Source organism: Crocuta crocuta, unplaced genomic scaffold, assembly GCF_008692635.1.
Source record: "Crocuta crocuta isolate KB4526 unplaced genomic scaffold, BGI_CrCroc_1.0 scaffold165, whole genome shotgun sequence".
NCBI lineage: Eukaryota > Metazoa > Chordata > Mammalia > Carnivora > Hyaenidae > Crocuta > Crocuta crocuta.
This window is the reverse complement of record NW_027530502.1, coordinates 1,574,018-1,591,606: the sequence shown is the minus strand read 5'-3', so window position 1 is coordinate 1,591,606 and position 17,589 is coordinate 1,574,018. Positions and strand designations below refer to the sequence as shown.

General features: G+C 41.2%; 1 protein-coding gene and 1 pseudogene across 1 annotated transcript in view; both read left to right on the top strand.

The window, feature by feature from the left end:
• Nucleotides 1–17,589, top strand: part of ABCB1 (ATP binding cassette subfamily B member 1) — an 81,432-nt gene that overhangs the window by 41,887 nt on the left and 21,956 nt on the right. Inside the window, exons 11-15 of the mRNA XM_077766838.1 lie at nucleotides 4,256–4,417; nucleotides 5,298–5,474; nucleotides 6,015–6,161; nucleotides 8,439–8,546; nucleotides 13,979–14,056. Coding sequence (XP_077622964.1) covers nucleotides 4,256–4,417; nucleotides 5,298–5,474; nucleotides 6,015–6,161; nucleotides 8,439–8,546; nucleotides 13,979–14,056 — 672 coding nt within the window. The remainder of the gene's footprint in view (nucleotides 1–4,255; nucleotides 4,418–5,297; nucleotides 5,475–6,014; nucleotides 6,162–8,438; nucleotides 8,547–13,978; nucleotides 14,057–17,589) is intronic.
• LOC144233784 (acyl-coenzyme A thioesterase THEM4 pseudogene) lies at nucleotides 9,263–10,505 on the top strand (annotated as a pseudogene).

Genomic DNA, 17,589 nt, shown 5'->3' with positions numbered 1-17,589 from the left:
TGAGTCTCATGTGGGCCGCATATAGATGGATCTTATTTTTTTATTCATTTCTGACACCCTATGTCTTTTGATGAGAGCATTTAATCCATTTACGTTCAAAGTAATTGTTGATAGATATGTAATTAATGCCATTTTATTACTTGTTTTGTCATTGTTTCTAGAGATTTTTTTTCTGATACTTTTTTTTTCTTTGTCACTTTTGGTTTCTCAGTTGTACTCAGAGTCCCCTTTAATATTTCTTCTAGGGCTGGTTTAGTGGTCACAAACACCTTTAGTTTTTGTTTGCCTGGGAAACTCTTATCTCTCCTTTTATTCTGAATGGTAGCCTTGCAGAATAGAGTATTCTTGGCTGCATATTTTTCCCATTCAGCACTTTCAATATATCATGGCACTCCTTTTTGATTTGTCAAGTTTCTATTGAGAGATCTCCAGCTAGTCCTATGGGTTTTTCTTTGTAAGTTAACACTTCTTTTTTTCTTCCTGCTTTTAAGACTTTTTTATCACTATATTTTACAAAATTAATTACAATGTGTCTTTGTGTTAGCCTGCTTTTGTTGATTTTAATAAGAATTCTCTTTGTCTTCTGGATCGGGATGTCTGTTTTTTTCCACAGATGAGGGAAGTTCTCTGCCATTATTTCCTGAAATAATTTTTCTGCCCCCTTTTCTTTCTCTTCTTCTCCTGGGACTCCTATAATAGGAATGTTGTTATGTTTGATGGAGTCACTGAGTTCCCAAAGTCTATTCTCATATTCTGCAATTCTTTCTCTCTTTTGTTCAGCTTTATTATTTTTCATTATTTTGTTTTCTAGGTCACTAATTTATTCCTTTGATTCTTCCAGCCTGCTGTTCATTGCATCAAACGTGTTCCCAATCTCATTTATTGCATTTTTCATCTCTAATTTTTTTTTAACTCTTTTATTTCTGTGATAAGGATCTTCCTGATGTCTTCTATTCTTTTCTCAAGCCCAGGGAGGATCCTTATTATTGTTGCTTTACATTCTCCATCATGCATGTTACTTATATCTGTTTTGCTTAGTTCTCTGGCCATGGCTTTTTCTTATTATTTCATTTGGGATACATTCCCCTGTCTTAGCATTTTCTAAGTATCTGCCTTCTTCTCTGTGTTAGAAAGGCCATTTATGTCCCCTGCTCCTGAAAATAATGACCTTATAAAAAAGTAGTCATATACTACCCAGGGCCTGCCACTTAAGAAAGTGTCTCTGGTGTGTGCTGTACTGTTGTGTTTTGGCTGCTGTATCCTTCAGGCCAGGCATCTGCAGAGTCTCTTCTTGTCTGCTGTGGGCAGTGTTTGATCCTTGGCCTGAATGTAGTAAGTCCTAACGAGGTGTGCTCTGGTCTGCGTGAAATGAGACTTGACACCAACTCCCCAGAACTGAGGCCCTGCAGAACTCTCTGATTGGGAGATGTGGAGTGGGCAGGGGTTTGTGTTGGTCTTCTTGGGGAGGGGCCCACCACTCTGGGACTGAGGAAAGCCTCACTTACAATGGCAGTCTTGCCAGACCACAGGGGTATGGAGCTTGGTATAGCAAGTCAGGCAGCCTCTGTTGGTGCTGTGGTGCTGTGCTGCTTCCTGTGGGTGGCTCTGTGTTTACACTGAGGTGGGGGAGAGAAATGGCGCTAGCCAGCTCCCCTGTCCCCAGGGAGCATTGCCATGAAGGCTGCCTCTCAGCGATGCTACTCAAAGAGCTAATAACATCCCCCATTGTGCCCCAAGCATTTTTCAGATAGCTGTTGACACGCTATCTGCCCCCAGATTGTTTGCCTGCCTTCTCTCCAGGAGCAGCACCGTACACTCCTGGCTCTGTCCCAGGCAAACCCACTTGTCCAAGCTTTAAGCCCTACTGGTTTCAAGAAGTCACAAAATTCTGCCCCTCATGTTTTCTAAGTCAATGGCTTTGGGGAAATAGTCTCCTTATGCATTCCCTTGTGTGCCCCTCTTCTCTCTCTCTCTCACCCTTCTCTATGACCATGGCTCCCTCACCTATGTAGCACCCCATAAGCCACATCTCCGCACTTCCTACCTTCTTTGATGTGATCTCTTCTCTCCCTTTAGTTTTAGAATTTGTTCTGTCAGTTTTCAGGTCAATTTCTGGGGGTACTTAGGATGACTTGGTAGTTATCTACTTGTGTTTGTGGGAGGAGATGAGCCTAAGGTCCTCCTATTCTGTCGCCATTTTCCTCTCTGGAATGTGAAGACCTTTTACCCCAGAAGTGCCTTGAGTAGTAGTAATGTCACAGTAGAGTTTGAAGATGAACGCATATTTGTTCCAGCTCTCCGCTTCTCCAATAACAAAATAACACCGGATGTTCCTTTAAACATCCTGTCAGTTTGTTGAATAGATTATTGAAGGATGGAAAATGGAAGTATATTTTAAATTATAAATAAAAGTTATTTTCAAAGGTCACACCAAAAATATTTTTCATTTAGGGCGCCTTGGTGGCTCAGTCAGTTAAGCATCCAACTTTGGCTCAGGTCATGATCTTATGGTTCGTGGGTCAGAGCCCCATGTGGGGTTCTGTGCTGACAGCTCAGAGCCTGGAGCCCGCTTCAGATTCTGTGTCTCCCTCTCTTTCCCTACCCCTTGCCCACTTGTGTTCTGTCTCTCTCTTTTAAAAATAAAGAAATGTTTTAAAAAATTAATATATTTTCCTTTAAAATGTATATTTTAGAATTCCACATGCCCCTTGTTTTCTTAAAAACATCCCCAAAATGGATCCATTATCTTCTCTTCCTTCTGGTTGCTACCACCTAATATTTCTAGGTATATTGGTTTTTTTCTTGTCAGAGTTTCCTACTTCCCTCTTTTATATTGATCTTAATATTTCTTGTTGTTAGTTGGGAATTTTATTGCAAGTTCCTGGAGAGAAATACAGAGTAACAAAAGTCATAAGCCTTGGGGAAAGGGAAAGTGGTAAAAGAAATCTCAGACAAGTTCTGGTTCTGTATTAAAGTCTTTTAAGCCCTGTTCAATATTAAAACAAAGATGACACTGAGCATTTAAAAATATTTGAATAGCTGTTCAGGAGTGCCCTGGGTGGCTCAGTCAGTTAAGCATCCGACTTTGGGTCAGGTCCTGATCTCACAGTCTGTGGGTTTGAGCCCCAGATTGGGCTCTGTGCTAATAGCACAGAGCCTGCTTCAAATCCTCTGTCTCCCTCTCTCTCTGTCCCTCCCCTGCTTAAGTGCTCACTCTCTATCTCTCTTTCAAAAAGAAATAACATTAAAAATAAAATAAAGAATGGGGAACTCTTTAAAAAAAAAAACATTTGCATAACTCTTCAGTTTTTCCATAATGCTTCTATCTAGGAGAAAGTACCATTTATTAAGCACTTATAGTGTATATATCATAAAGCTTTTGTACATGATATTATTTGGTCATCACAACTATTTTAATGAATGAGAAGTAATATTATCTCCACTTTATATGTGAAAAATTGAGCCTCACAGAAGTTAAAAGATTTAGATAAAATCCTAGAATTTATAATTGGAAGAACTAAGATTTGAGTTCAGATCAGTGTTACACTGAAGCCTGGACTTTGCTGCCTCATATTCATTGTCCATCTTAATCATCCGGAAATCCTGTGAGATGGAACACCATGGTTCCCTAGACTGACGCCTTGTAGTCTGAACCAGTATTGCACATTGGCCTGTGTCTGCTCTGATTGGCCAGTGCCTGGACTGTAGCATTTTTTACCTTGTATAAACCTCTCATTATTATTTACAACTGAGGGTGGTAGAGGTTAAATAAAATATTTAGAAGCGTACATAACATTACCATGTGCTTATCATATTTGTTTTAATATGTATTATAATAAAACATCTTTTTTTTTTAATATTTCTATTTATTTCTAGGAGAGAGAGAGAGAGCGAGAGAGAGACAGCGTGAGCAGGGGAGGGTCAGAGAGAGAGGGAGACACAGACTGAAACAGGCTCCAGGCTCTGAGCTGGCAGTCAGCACAGAGCCCGACGCGGGGCTCGAACCCACGAACCGCGAGATCATGACCTAAGCTAAAGTTGGACGTTTAACCAACTAAGCCACCCAGGCGCCCCATAAAAACATCTTTTTAAACCATTTTCAATCGACTCTACGTTCATTGAAGCAAGAGACTACCTTATATAGTTTAGATGGATTTACAGTGTCCAAGGCATTGGTGTTCAGTAAAATCTAAATTAAATGGATTTTTGCATAGAATTGATCATGTATTCAAAAACCGAATTTTTCTCTCTTTAGGCTAGAAAAGGCCGGACCACCATCGTGGTAGCTCATCGTTTGTCTACAATTCGTAATGCTGATGTCATTGCCGGTTTTGATGATGGAGTCATTGTGGAGAAAGGAAATCACGATGAACTCATGAAAGAGAAAGGCATTTACTTCAAACTTGTCATGATGCAGGTATAGTCCACCTCTAGAATTTTCATGAAATATCTCCGGTATAAGCTGATTTTGTGTGTTTAGTACTATAAATAAATGTTACTTGACTTGATTTTCTTCATCAGTGAGAAAACAATTGGGGAATTCAGACCAGATATTTTTCCCATTTAAAAGGAAGGAAAATAAAGAAAGGTAACTAGAGAAAATACAAAAATTAAAGACATTGAAAGGTAATCTATCCACCATAGTAGGCATTAGCTACATGTAGATATTGACACATCAGCAGTAGTTATTCTGAACTGAAGTGTTATAGTAGAAAATGCATACCAGATTCCAAGAATGTGGTACCAAAGAAGAATGCAGAATATCACAGTATGTTTTTACATTGATTACATGTTGAAATGCCAGTAGCTTGGATATATTAGATTAAACCAGCTGAACTGTCAGCACAGAGCCTGACATGGGGCTCAAACCCATGAACCATGATATCATGGCCTGAGCCAAAGTCGGACATTTAACCGACTGAGCCACCCAGGTTCAGAAAATTTTAAATGACAAATATAGGTCATAGAATGGCTTGGATCATATTTCCACTGATAGCACTAGTCCACAGCAAATATGATTGAGCCCCAAACACCCACGGAAAGGAGATGACAACAAAAGATACATGGAAAGGATGTCATGTTATTATAGCATAATTAAAGAGGCAGTCCTTCTTCAGTGGTTTTGATTTTCAAATATATCATATTCACACATTCTCAGAAACCCTCAGCAACTTAACTTTATCCTTTCCTTTAATGACGTAAATTACCACTTTCTTTGATAGCTGATGTTTGACAATTAATTTTCATTGTTTTTTTCCCAGCCTAACCCACTTGTGCATGTTTCTTGTTTATTTTAGACAAGAGGAAATGAAATTGAATTAGAAAATGCAATTGGTGAATCCATAAGTGAAATTGATGCCTTGGAAATGTCTCCAAAAGATTCAGGATCCAGTTTAATTAGAAGAAAATCAACTCGCAAGAGTATACATGCATCACAAAGCCAAGATAGAAAGCTTGGTACAAAAGAGGACTTGGTATGGAGGAGGATGTAGAGTTATGTCTTCAACCCTCTTTTTGTGGCTTTTGTAGTTTGGTGGGATAGCACTGGGATGATAGTGGTCAGAATAAGAAAGGGTTATCCAGAATACTCCTATCCTGTCTCCCAAAACCTTCCACAGACCAAATGTCAACATTTTAGAATCAGGTTAGAATGTTTGAGAATTTATAGGACAAAATTTTAGAATTAGAATTTACAATGTTAAAGAGATTCTAAGGGGTCTTCAAATATGGCTATCTCTATTCTTCTATCCCTCCTTATAAATCCTCTTGTCATGTTCCAAGTGTGAAGTTCTAAATGCCAGGTTGAATGTTTGTGGAAACAGCGTTTATTTCTTAAAATATAAAGGGGTAATATAACAACCTTTTAAAAAGTTGAATAGCCATCAACTCATAAGAAAACAGGAATAAGAAACCTCTATTTAAAGATTTGTACATATTGAAGAACTGTGCATCAATAAATCGATTAAGGATCAGTTCTTTTTGTAACTAGCCTGTTGTCATATTTTATTTTCCAGGATGAACAGGTACCTCCAGTGTCCTTCTGGAGGATTCTGAAGCTGAATAGAACTGAATGGCCTTATTTTGTGGTTGGCATACTTTGTGCTATTATAAATGGAGGCCTGCAACCAGCATTTTCAGTAATATTTTCAAGGATTATAGGGGTAAGTGTTTATGTCCATTTTTTTGGATTGACTTGTGAGTCCTTTTTTGGATTGACTAAAGAATGAGTTGTTTATGTTTATAAGTGTACACACAAGCCACAGACAAATATGGACCTTCATATGAAACTCTGCAACTTGAAGATCTCAGAATGCAAGTCTGATTTGTGATAGGAAGGCTAATTTTTCAAGCCTTCTTTCGTCCTTGCAGTTGGTTGCTTTCTCAGAGCCCAGATTCCTCAAATAGTCACGAAACAGACTAGATGACTCTCTCTTGCCCGCTGTCACTGGGCTCAGAGTAAACGTTATGAAAAGTCCTGTCACCAGCGTGCTTGTCAGACAGGCTTGAGACAGAGCCATTCTGGGACAGACACGCTTGTCAGGACATGAGCAGGCCTGGCATGCCGCCTCTGTGGGATGTCCATCTCACTTGTTGAGACAAAAACAAAAAGCAAACGCTTCTGAAAGGTTGACATATGTTGATTGTACCTGCTTTTAATGATGGCATTTTATACAGTAAAGTTACAACCCAGGCAGGAATGCTCTCTGTTTCATGGCAGATGTTCACGTATCAAACTGAGGACACCCTTGCCGCCATAGCTGCCGAAAACATGGCAGAGAAAGAGGTTGATCCCTCCATGAAGGATGCCAAGCACTAACTTGTGATTATACCAAAAACTACACAAATATTCAGCTCTCTCCTCATGCCTGGCTAACTTATTTCTGGTTGATATTCATATGTTTAATGTATTCATTCAAGAAATATTTTTTTCAATGACTACTCTGTGCCATATACTATTCTAGGTGGTGAAGAATAACAAGAAGGAGTTAAAGTGTCTGGTTGCATAGAGCATATGTTCTAGGACAGGGGTTAGCAGACTTTTTCTTTAAAGGGTAAGATAGTAAACAGTTTAGATTTTGAGGGCCAGATGGTCTCTGTTGCAAATACTTAGCTCTACTGTTGTCGTGCGAAAGCACCCATATACAACACAGAAACAAATGCACATGGCAACATTCCATTAAAGCTCTATATAGACATTTGGCTGGTGGTCCACAGAGAGCTGATCCCTGTTCTCACATTTATTCTACAGTCAGGGAGGTAGATAGTTTGCATCATCAGAAAAAAAAAAATGGAAATGGGGTAGTTAGGAAGGGTTTGGCTGTGTGTAACAAAAACTCAGTCTAAGGATTTTATATTTTTCTCATTCCTCATGTAGCAGTAAGTCCAGAAGCAAATGATCCAGGGCTAGCACAGTGGTTAGGCAGCCTCATTGAAGGTTTGTAACACAGAGTTTAAGGCTCTGGGCTCTGGGTTAGATTAGCTAGATTTATCTCTTAGGTCATCACATGCAGGCTGTGTTAACTCAAACAGGTTAATTAGCCTCTCTGAGCTTCAGTTACCCCCTGTAACGTGGTGATGATGATGATAGTAAACCTTAGGAGGCGATTGTGAAGAAAAAGGAATAATATACATGAATTTGTGTAGAAGAATATCTGTCACAGAATAAGAGCTCACTGATTGTTAGCTTTTTTTTTTTTTTGGTTACAATAACTAATCAAGAAAAATTAACTTAATCTCCTCTAAAAGGCTTTTTTTCCTTTACAGAGTATAAAGTTGAGTGGGTTGGATTAGGAGTGTAGCACTATTACAAGACAGTTTGAGCCCACTGGGAAGGGAGTTATTTTTTTTCCCTGTGAAGTGGTTATTCTCTGTGTTCTCTAAGCCCAAGACAGCCTATGAACCTTCTTACCATCTCTGGGAAGATCTCCATGTGTGGTATTGGGTCAGCTGTTTGTCCAGCCCGCCATCCTCCAGCAAAGGCTGACTCAGGAGGCTCCTTTCTTGCCGAAGGCCTGGGCTGAATGAATGAGTTCCTCTCTCTAGTTTACCAAAACAGTATCAGCAAGTTTGTTTCCAGTTTGAAATGTTCAAATTGTAAAACAAATTGCCATTCAAGGTGGTTTCTCATCAAAAGAAGAAGATGGTATTTATTCTCATTTCTGCTTTTCATAGTATATGTGGCTCTTGGGGCACTCATTACTCCAAGAGGGGTGCACAGAAAAAGTAATGGATCCATTTAGGAATGGCACACCCATTCTCAGCACCTAAGGAAGACAGAGTACACACACCTTTAGGTTTGGCATTAGGGAAACCAGCCCTGACTTCTGTTATACTAAGGCTGTCTTGACCCCCAGATACTGTGCTTGATGGGAAATGAGTCAGACCCAGAATGACTTCCTTAGTCCTTGAACTGAAACTTTTAAATATTTTCTTAACAGGTGTTTACCAGAGATGAGGATCCTGAAACAAAACGACAGAATAGTAACATATTTTCATTATTGTTTCTAGTACTTGGAATTATTTCTTTCATTACATTTTTCCTTCAGGTAAATATCTACATTTTCATTTGACTCATTTTGGGGAATGCATTATTCAACTGGGGAGATTTATAAATACTGTGTAATTTGTTCTTATTAATTGGACTATTGGCAACCAAATTTCTTTGACATATTCATTTATTATTTTTTCCTAAGTTTTTTTTTTTTTTCCTTGACAGAGAGAGAGGGAGAGAGGGACCACAAGAAAGAGTACCCAAGCAGGGTAGGGACAGAGAAAGAGAGAGAGAGAGAGAGAGAGAGAGAGAATCCCAAGCAGGCTCTGCACTAACAGTGCCTTGATGAGCCATGAGGTCATGACCTGAGCTGAAGTCACACATTTAATGGACTAAGCCACCCAAGTGCCCCTTCTTTGACATATTTAAAACAGATGTTTTGCTTCCACTTTGCTTGCTTACCTTTTCCTCTCCAACCTGACCTCTCCTAACTGAAATATTAATGAAATCAGAGGAAAGTGGGTATTTGATCTAATATGATGATTGGAAATGAAAGCTAGGGACTCAAAAATGGAATTCAGGGGAGCCCTGGGCAAAAGTTTGGATAGAAGTACTGCGAGTCTCTTTAAATACTCAAAATGCCTTGGTATGTCCTGAAAACAACAAAAACAAAAAACACTTTAACCAAGTCACACTGGTTTAAAAAAATGTTTGAAGAGTTTATCATTCAACTTTTGCTAAAGGAGAAAGAACCTTGTTAATGATGGAAGAATGCCAGTCTTGAAACAGAAAGTGTATGACACAGTTGTGAAGAGTCAGGTTTTACAGCTTGCAAATCATTTGGCTGGAACAAAATTGTAAAGAAGTTATGTGCTCTGAAAGTTTAGTATGATAATGTGATGTTAGACTTTGGTTTGAGTATGAGTTGCTCCAATTCCTAATTTTATGTTTTGGGGCCATAAAATAATTTAAACCAAGCCTCAGTTTCCTTGTCTATAAAATAGGAGTATTAGTACCTGCCTCTTGATGGTGAAAGAAATAATGTGACCTGGGTCATGTTCGTCTCTGTGATGGGGGAGGAATGTGCTGGCCAGCAGCCATGCGTCCTTTGGGACCAGAACCCCACACACCTTTAGAGCCAGACTGTGAAGCTGTGCTCTGTGTGGCCCACAGGGAGATGAGTCCCCACCTTTGAGGGATCCACAGCCAATTCCAAGGTTGTTTAATTCTGAGAAGGTCATTTATAAGGACCATTCTCTCCCTAGCCCCAGCTGAAGCAAGGACATGAGCCTCCTTTTTGACCAACTCCTGAGGAAAGGTGAAGATAGCTCCTGGAAACATTTGCCTTTGTGCAAATGTAAATCTACTCAAAGGATCAGAGGCTTCAAAACCTTTTTTCCTGACACAAAGCCTATGAAAGAAGAACAAATGTCACAGGCCCCCGTTTTTGCCAGAAGCTTTGAGGAAGGCCTGGGCTTTAAATATGCAATGTACCATAATCCTGTTGAAGAAAGGATATTTGCGTCTTTCAAGGAGGTACTTACTTGCAAGGCACACATGGATTCCTTCATGGAGGGTGCCATTGCCACCGTGATTAATGCTGTTGGTATGTCTGCAGTTAAAGCTGAGAGAATTATCATGGCTGCCAATCTCAACATCAATTTTATTTATTTTTTTCATTTTTATTTATTTTGAGAGAGTGAGTGGTGGAGGGGCAGAGAGAGTCCCAAACGCAAGAATCCCAATGCTGGGCTTGATCTCACAAACCAGGAGATCATGATCTCAGCTGAAACCCAGAGTCCCAACACTTAGCCAACTGAGCCAGCCGGGTGCCTCTCAACATCAGTTTTAAAAGGCCTATCCCCCTTCGCTCTGCCGTGATAAATAGCCAACTTGATAAAGTACAAGGAAGGAAATTGTTTCCTGTAATGTTCAAAGTGTAGATGAGAAAATCCTGTACTCAGGGCCAACAAGCTCATCTATAAAGCTGGATCCTAAAAAAAGTTTGACATAAAAGAACTTCTCGTGCACTCTGCGTCAGTCTGTTAGGGCTCTCCTTCTGCCAGAAGAAGCTGTTATCACCAGTCCTGCTCTCGTCCATCAAACCCCACAGGTGGAAGCCTACTAACACGACCTTCCAGAACCTATCTTTGGAATACAACTCCAGGAGCTCTTTTCCACCTTCTAAACGTTTTAACACAGAAGCATTCTCTGTGAGAATATCAGCAGTTGTGTGTGTCTTCTTCGGATGGGTGTCTGGTTCTCCTAAATTTGAATGGGCTCCTTAAGGTTACACAAGCATGATGTCTGCCCTATTGTAGACTGGAGAAAAAAATTCATACTGAAACTTTTTTAAATCTTTTTAAAAAATCACTTTTTTAAAGTTTATTTATTTAAAAAACATTATTTTAATGTTTTCTTTATTTTTGAGAGAGAGAAAGAGTGTGAGTATGAGAGGGGCAGAGACAGAGGGAGACACAGAATCTGAAGCAGGCTCTAGGCTCTGAGCTGTCAGCACAAAGTCCAACACGGAGCTCAAATTCATGAACTGCAAGATTATGACCTAAGCAAAAGTCGGATGCTTAACTGACTGAGCCACCCAGGTGCCCCTATTTATTTACTTTTGAGAGAGAAAGAGAGGGATGGAGGGGCAGAGAGTGGGACGAGAGAGAGAATTCCAAGTAGAATCTGCACGGTCAGCATAGAACCTGCTGCAGGGCTCGAATTTACAAACTGAGATCATGACCTGAGTCGAAATCAGGAGTCAGATGCTTAACTGACTGAGCCACCCAGGTGTGCCCATACTGAAACTTTTACCACAAACTTGGAAATGCCAGAAACCCAAAGGAAGGAATAAATGCTGTGTGTGTGTGTGTGTGTGTGTGTGTGTGTGTGTGTGTGTGTTATAAATTACAAAGCTAGCTTTATTATACCCAAACAAATCTTTTTGGCTACAGGAGGAAACACAACTAGTTCCTACAGGAATGGATACCTCAAATCTGGATTCTAAGGATTAAACCACTGTACCATTAAAAGAGAGAAAGGGAGAAGGAAGAAATAATGTGATCAAATTCTGATGGCCTGTGTGAGGCAGTAGCAAACACTCAATCACTTATTGAATGAATAGATGATTAGCCACATGTAATTTTTTAAAGTTTATTTGTTTATTTATTTTGAGAGAGAGAGAGCAAGGGAGGAATAGAGAGAGAGGAGAGAGAGAGAATCCCAAGTAGGCCTGCACTATCAGCATGGAGTCTGACTCAGGGCTCAGTCCCATGAACCAGGAGATTATGATCTGAGCCAAAATAAGAGTCAGCCACCCCAAGCCACATGTAATTTTTTCAGATAAAATTCTGAGTAAGTCTCTTTATTTAATGTGTTGTAAGCATGTATTAATGTTTTATATGGACTGAACATTGTTTTTCTTGGCATTATAATAGGTACAAAAGAAAAAAAAAAACTGAATGAACTTTCAGTACCAAGCCACAAAATCTCATTGGGTAATTTGACCTAAGTAAAATAGAGGTGATACTTTAACTACATGCAAGATTGCCATAGCAGCTGTTAGCCATAGAATGGAAAGATTGCCAAGTGTGAAGTTGGTTAAGGAGTTTTGACGGTGGTAGGCTTTGAAGTGTCCCCTCATACTTGGGAGATTTGAACCAGCAAAGCAAAGGCAGTAAAAGCAGTACCTTTGTAACATGATGATGCTCGAGGAGATTGGAGTCTGACTTGCCTGGCCAAACTAAGTGAGAACAAAGGCTCTAAATTATAGGACCTCAGGGGTGTAGAGATGGCACTGTGCCCAATGATATTAAAATGCCCAGTCCCTCATTTACAAATAAATGGCGGGAGTTCTGTGGGTGATTAAGTCTCAGGCTCTGGGTTCCCATTCTGGTTGGGATTCTCGGAGACCCAGATTTAGGTTCCAGCTCTGCTACCTTAAGTTGTGTCCTCTGGCAACTTAACAGCCTCTCTAAAGCTTAGTTTTGTTTGTCAAGTGATTATACGGTTGTCATAAGGATGACATTCTCCCATCATTAAAAGGGTTGTCATATGTACACAGACATCCATATATGTATGTGTGTTTACGTACTTCATAATAAAGTACAGTGTCAGCGTAAGCACTCAACAAGGGCTAGCTCCCTACAAAATTAACAGTAATTAATATTCCTGCAGTGAGGGAGATGTTTCTCATTTCTCTAGTCACAGACACCTTAATCTGGCCATTTCTAAGTAATTGTAACTGTTTTAGTAATTTCAGGCTTCGGTTCAATTAATCCAGGGTTCCTCCCTTTCCTCCTTCTTTCAGACCAGTGTCTGTGTTAGCGGAGGTGTAGTGGAGAGTGATGGTCTGCGGACGTCAGGTGCCTGCCTGCTGCATGCTGGCAGCTGGCCGGACCCACAGCCTTCAGTTATGTGGTCCAACGTGGCTGTGCCCCTTTATCAGAACCACTTGGAAGAATTGGCTCTTTCTTCCCTTGTGCTCTTTTCCTGTGTTTCTTCCCTCTCTGAGTAACATTACTGAGGGGCCCAGAGGAGATATGGGGGCCCTCCTCCACATCTCTGGTTCTGCAGGGACTTGGGCTCTTATTCTGGCCTCTCCTCTTCTGATGCATCTCGGCCATGTCCACTCTGCTTTCCCCATGCGATTCTGTGTCAGGCCTTCCCACAGACTGCTGCTTTCTGGAGCGCGAGAACGAAAGGGGACATTGCTTTCTCCTAATCCTATATCCCCATACCCACTGGGACGAGGGTTCTGATGTCTTCCCTCCCCAGATGTGGCCCCACACGGCAGCACTCTCACATCGGCCTCTTTGTTTGCCGGAGTAACTCTTCCCCCTTCCCAGACACAGAAGGTTATATCCTTGGGGAAGAGGAGGACCAGTGCAGAAAACCTTCTCTCGGTCAGTCTTCTTTCCCAGTCTGTTTCACTTCTACACTTTTTTTATTTTTTAAACTTGGAAACTGGGAATCTGATATCTTTGGTCTCTGCCTCCTTTATGGCTGGGATGACCAAATATTTCTCTTTTCCCACATTACACCTCAAGTCCTGGTATAATTGTTAACAGCACCCCTTTTCATTCTCCAAATGTCCTGGTTTGGATGATACGTAATACAGCCACCCTGCCTAGAGCACCCCTGCCTTCGGAACAACTTCAGCTTCCTGAGTGACAGACCCTGGTTCAATGGGAGAAATAAGCAGGGAGAGGAATAGGAACAAAGAAACACACTTACTAATCAATCCTTGATCCGCCCACCAGTAGCTGGGAAGTAGCAGTGATGATTTCACAACGGGGCCCTCTTGGCTATGAAGCTGCTAGGTGCCTTAGAATAGAGTCACCGAAACACAGCCAACCCTGAATCAGGTTTTCTGGCTTTGTCCAGTGTCCCCGTTAGCCATGGCATCGACTCTCCCTCCTTTTGCATAATCTGCGGCTGGGTCTCTGACAAGTCTCCTTCCTTGTGCTGTGTTCTCCTTCACAGGGCTTCACGTTTGGCAAGGCTGGGGAGATCCTCACCAAGCGGCTCCGATACATGGTCTTCAGATCCATGCTGAGACAGGTATGTCTGCTGAGGATTGTGCTGGGCTGTACAGAGCTCCTGCTTGGGCCCGCGGGCTCGTACAGCGGGAGTGCGGTCGGGTCACTCAGAGCGAGCTCCTGCCTTGGTCTTCCCTCGGTCTCTCCTCAGAGATGTGGCTGGACTGCTACCCCAGGTCTGGCTCAGAGGCCCTGCTGTCCCATCTGCTGTGGGTGGGACAAGGAATGGGATCGTCACAGATGGTCCCCAGAGCTGGCTCACCTCCGGCCTTTGTGTTGGCAGCTGGTGGCAGCAATACCTCTCATCCCTTTCCTCTCTCTCTTTCCTTCTTTCCCCTCAGAAACCCAAGACATTTGTATTTCTTCCCACCAAGAGATGCCGCCTGTGCCCTTTCTTTCCGCAAATCAAAATGTATCTTGACTGCCCAGTTTTTCTTTGCTGAGGTTAGACTGATAACACTAATTCAAGCCATAGTGTTCCTTGCAAGCTGACACTGGCTTACTAGAATGCCTCTTACATTGTCCACCTTCAAAACCCTAACAACAGGCAGATACGAATATTTTCCTGGGGAAAGCGGGAGGGAGCTTCTGGGAATGTAACCCAAAGCAGTCCACTTGTAACAGAGAGTTTCTTTAACGATCATGAAAGTTTTGTATGTGACTTTATAACTTGCCATTTTAAAATTACTGATCACTTGCCAGTGAATAAAAGGAGGCTCCAGAAGGATGCCCTGGACATGCCGGGAGAACTGGACCCTGGCTGAGAAGCATCAGTTTGCTGTGTGAGGATTTCTAGATGACATTCACATCTTCCCAGCTGTCTTCAGTTCCTCAGTCCTTTCCCACCCATACCACCATTACTTAAAAAGAAGCACGTTTATGGCAATTGCTGGCCAGTGACTGGCAGAGCCAGGACTGAATTGAATGAGTAACAGAGCACTATTTGATGGGAGTGCTGTCCTATGTCTCTGAGCCAAACCATATTTATAACTGAGATTCCACTTAGGATTGGTCCAGAGCCAAATGCCCCATTACCCCACCAGCTCCCAGGCCAGCTCGTAGGTCCATTATACTTCAGTAGCTGAGCTGACGGTTTGTGTAATGCCCTCTCCATAAATTATTAAATCTAGCAAATACACATTAAGGACTTTTGCTTGCCATAAGACTAAGTATTGTCAGGCTTTCAAACCTCAGCAGTCCCTGTCTTCAAGGAAGTTACATGTCTGTAGAAGAGGCACTTAAACACAATAATTCTTTTTTTTTTTTTTTTTTTACAAATAGTTTATTGTCAAATTAGTTTCCACATAACACTCAGTGCTCATCCCCAAAGTGCCCTCCTCCATGCCCATCCCCCCCTCCCCCCCACATCCATCAGTCCTCAGTTTTTGTCAGCATTCAAGAGTCTCTCATGGTTTGCCTCTCTCCCTTTCCCCCACCATTTCCCCCCTTCTTCTCCCCCTTGTTCCTCCGTCAAGTTCCTCCTAATCCTCCTATACGTGCAAACATATGATATTTGTCCTTCTGTGCCTGACTTATTTCGCTCAGCATAACACCCTCAAGGTCCATCCATGTTGCTACACATGGCCAGATTTCATTGTTTCTCATTGCCATGTAGTATTCCATGGTATAGATAAACCACATCTTCTTGATCCATTCATCTGTTGATGGACACTTAGGCTCTTTCCATGTTTTAGCTATTGTGGAGAGTGCTGCTATGAACATTGGGGTACATGTGCTCCTATGCCTCAGCATTTCTGTATCCCTTGGGTAAATTCCTAGCAGTGCTATTGCTGGGTCATAGGGGAGTTCTATTGTTAGTTTCCTGAGGAACCTCCACACTGTTTTCCAGAGGGGCTGTACCAGTTTACATTCCCACCAACAGTAAACACAATAATTCTAAAAAGCAAAGTGTTACATGCGATGATAGTTTAGAACACTTTCTGTTTTCATAAATATTTTGGGGGCAGAAATACTTACTGCTTTAATTGTAAGTCACCAGTACAGATAACAGGACCATAGTTATTTTTATTACAGATGTAAATTTGGGGTGCCTGGGTGCCTTACTTGGTTAAACGTCCGACTTCAGCTCAGGTCATGATCTCACGGCTCGTGGGTTCGAGCCCCACATCGAGCTCTGTGCTGACAGCTAGCCCAGAGCCTGGAGCCAGCTTCAGATTTTGTATCTTCCTCTCTCTCTAACCCTCCGCTGCTCACACTGTCTCTCTCTCTCTCAGAAATAAATAAAAAACATTAAAAATTTTTTAAAAGATGTAAATTCATACTTCAGACTCACAATCTTTTTAGTATTTATGTATTTTAAAAGGTAAGTGGCTTTACAGAAAAAAAAATCCTGTTTTATGTAATTCTTAAATTTTAATCTAGATTTCTTTTGATTTTTTTAAACCCAATTTATTAATTCTGCCCTGAACTATAGTTATCTAAACTGCCTATTCAACTTCTGTATTTAGATGTCTAAGTAGCATTTCAAACTTCTATCTAAAATTGCACTTTTGAAAAAAATGTTAAAAAATTGAACTTTCAGTTCTCCCCTCCACACAGGGCTTACTTCTTACCTAGCCTTCCCCCAGACCATAATCGCAGCTCCATTCTACCAGTTGTTCAGACTAAGAACTTTGAGGTCCTTTTTGACTCCTCTCTTTCTGTGTGATGTTATAATAACCTCCTAACTGGTCTTGCTGCCCCGATCCTTATTCAGATCCATTTTCACCCCTTCTGAGCCAGAGTCATCCTTCTAAAACATAAGACAAGTCACATTCTTCTGCTCAAAACCTGCTTGAAGCTACCCATATCCCTCAGGATAAAATCTAGAATCTTTACAGTTGCATCCGAGGTCATAATGTGGTCCCCACTCCCTCTCAGACCTCATCTTCTACAACTTTCCCCTTCCCCCAGTGTACAGTCTGCACACTGGCTTACTACACAAGGATAAGAGAGGGCAGGGGTAGGAAAGCCAAATGAGAATGGAAATCTGTCCAGAGGAAGAGACCCTTTTACAGATTCACACAAAGGTGCTCTTAAAGCTGTTGGCAGCCCTTAAGGCCTTCTTGCAAATGCATCAAATATGCCTTTGCTTCAGGGCCTTGGCACATGCTATTTCTTCCTTCCCTCAAATATTTTCCTCCCTCTCTTCATTCAGATCTCTGCTCAAATATCACGTTAGAGAAGCCTTCTCTGTTCCCTGCCGAATCTATAAAATAGTGTCTTTCCTCACTTTTTTCCTTCTTACCCTGCTCTATTTTTCTTCATTGCATTTATCACCACCTGGCCTAGTATATTTATTGACTTGCGGCATCCATCTCTAGAATCTAAGCTTTATGAAAGCAGCAACATTTTCTTTTTTTTGTTCACTGTTGTATAGATCCAGCACTTAAAATCACATTTGGAACAAAACAGGCACTCGAAAAATTATTTTAAGAAATAAAATTATGTATATGTTTTTCTATTAAGTCCCTTTCTTGTCTATTGAGTGTCAAATCCTGAGTGCTAATAACAGGGGATATAAGTGATAACCAACCCAACCCTGTCATTGCCCTA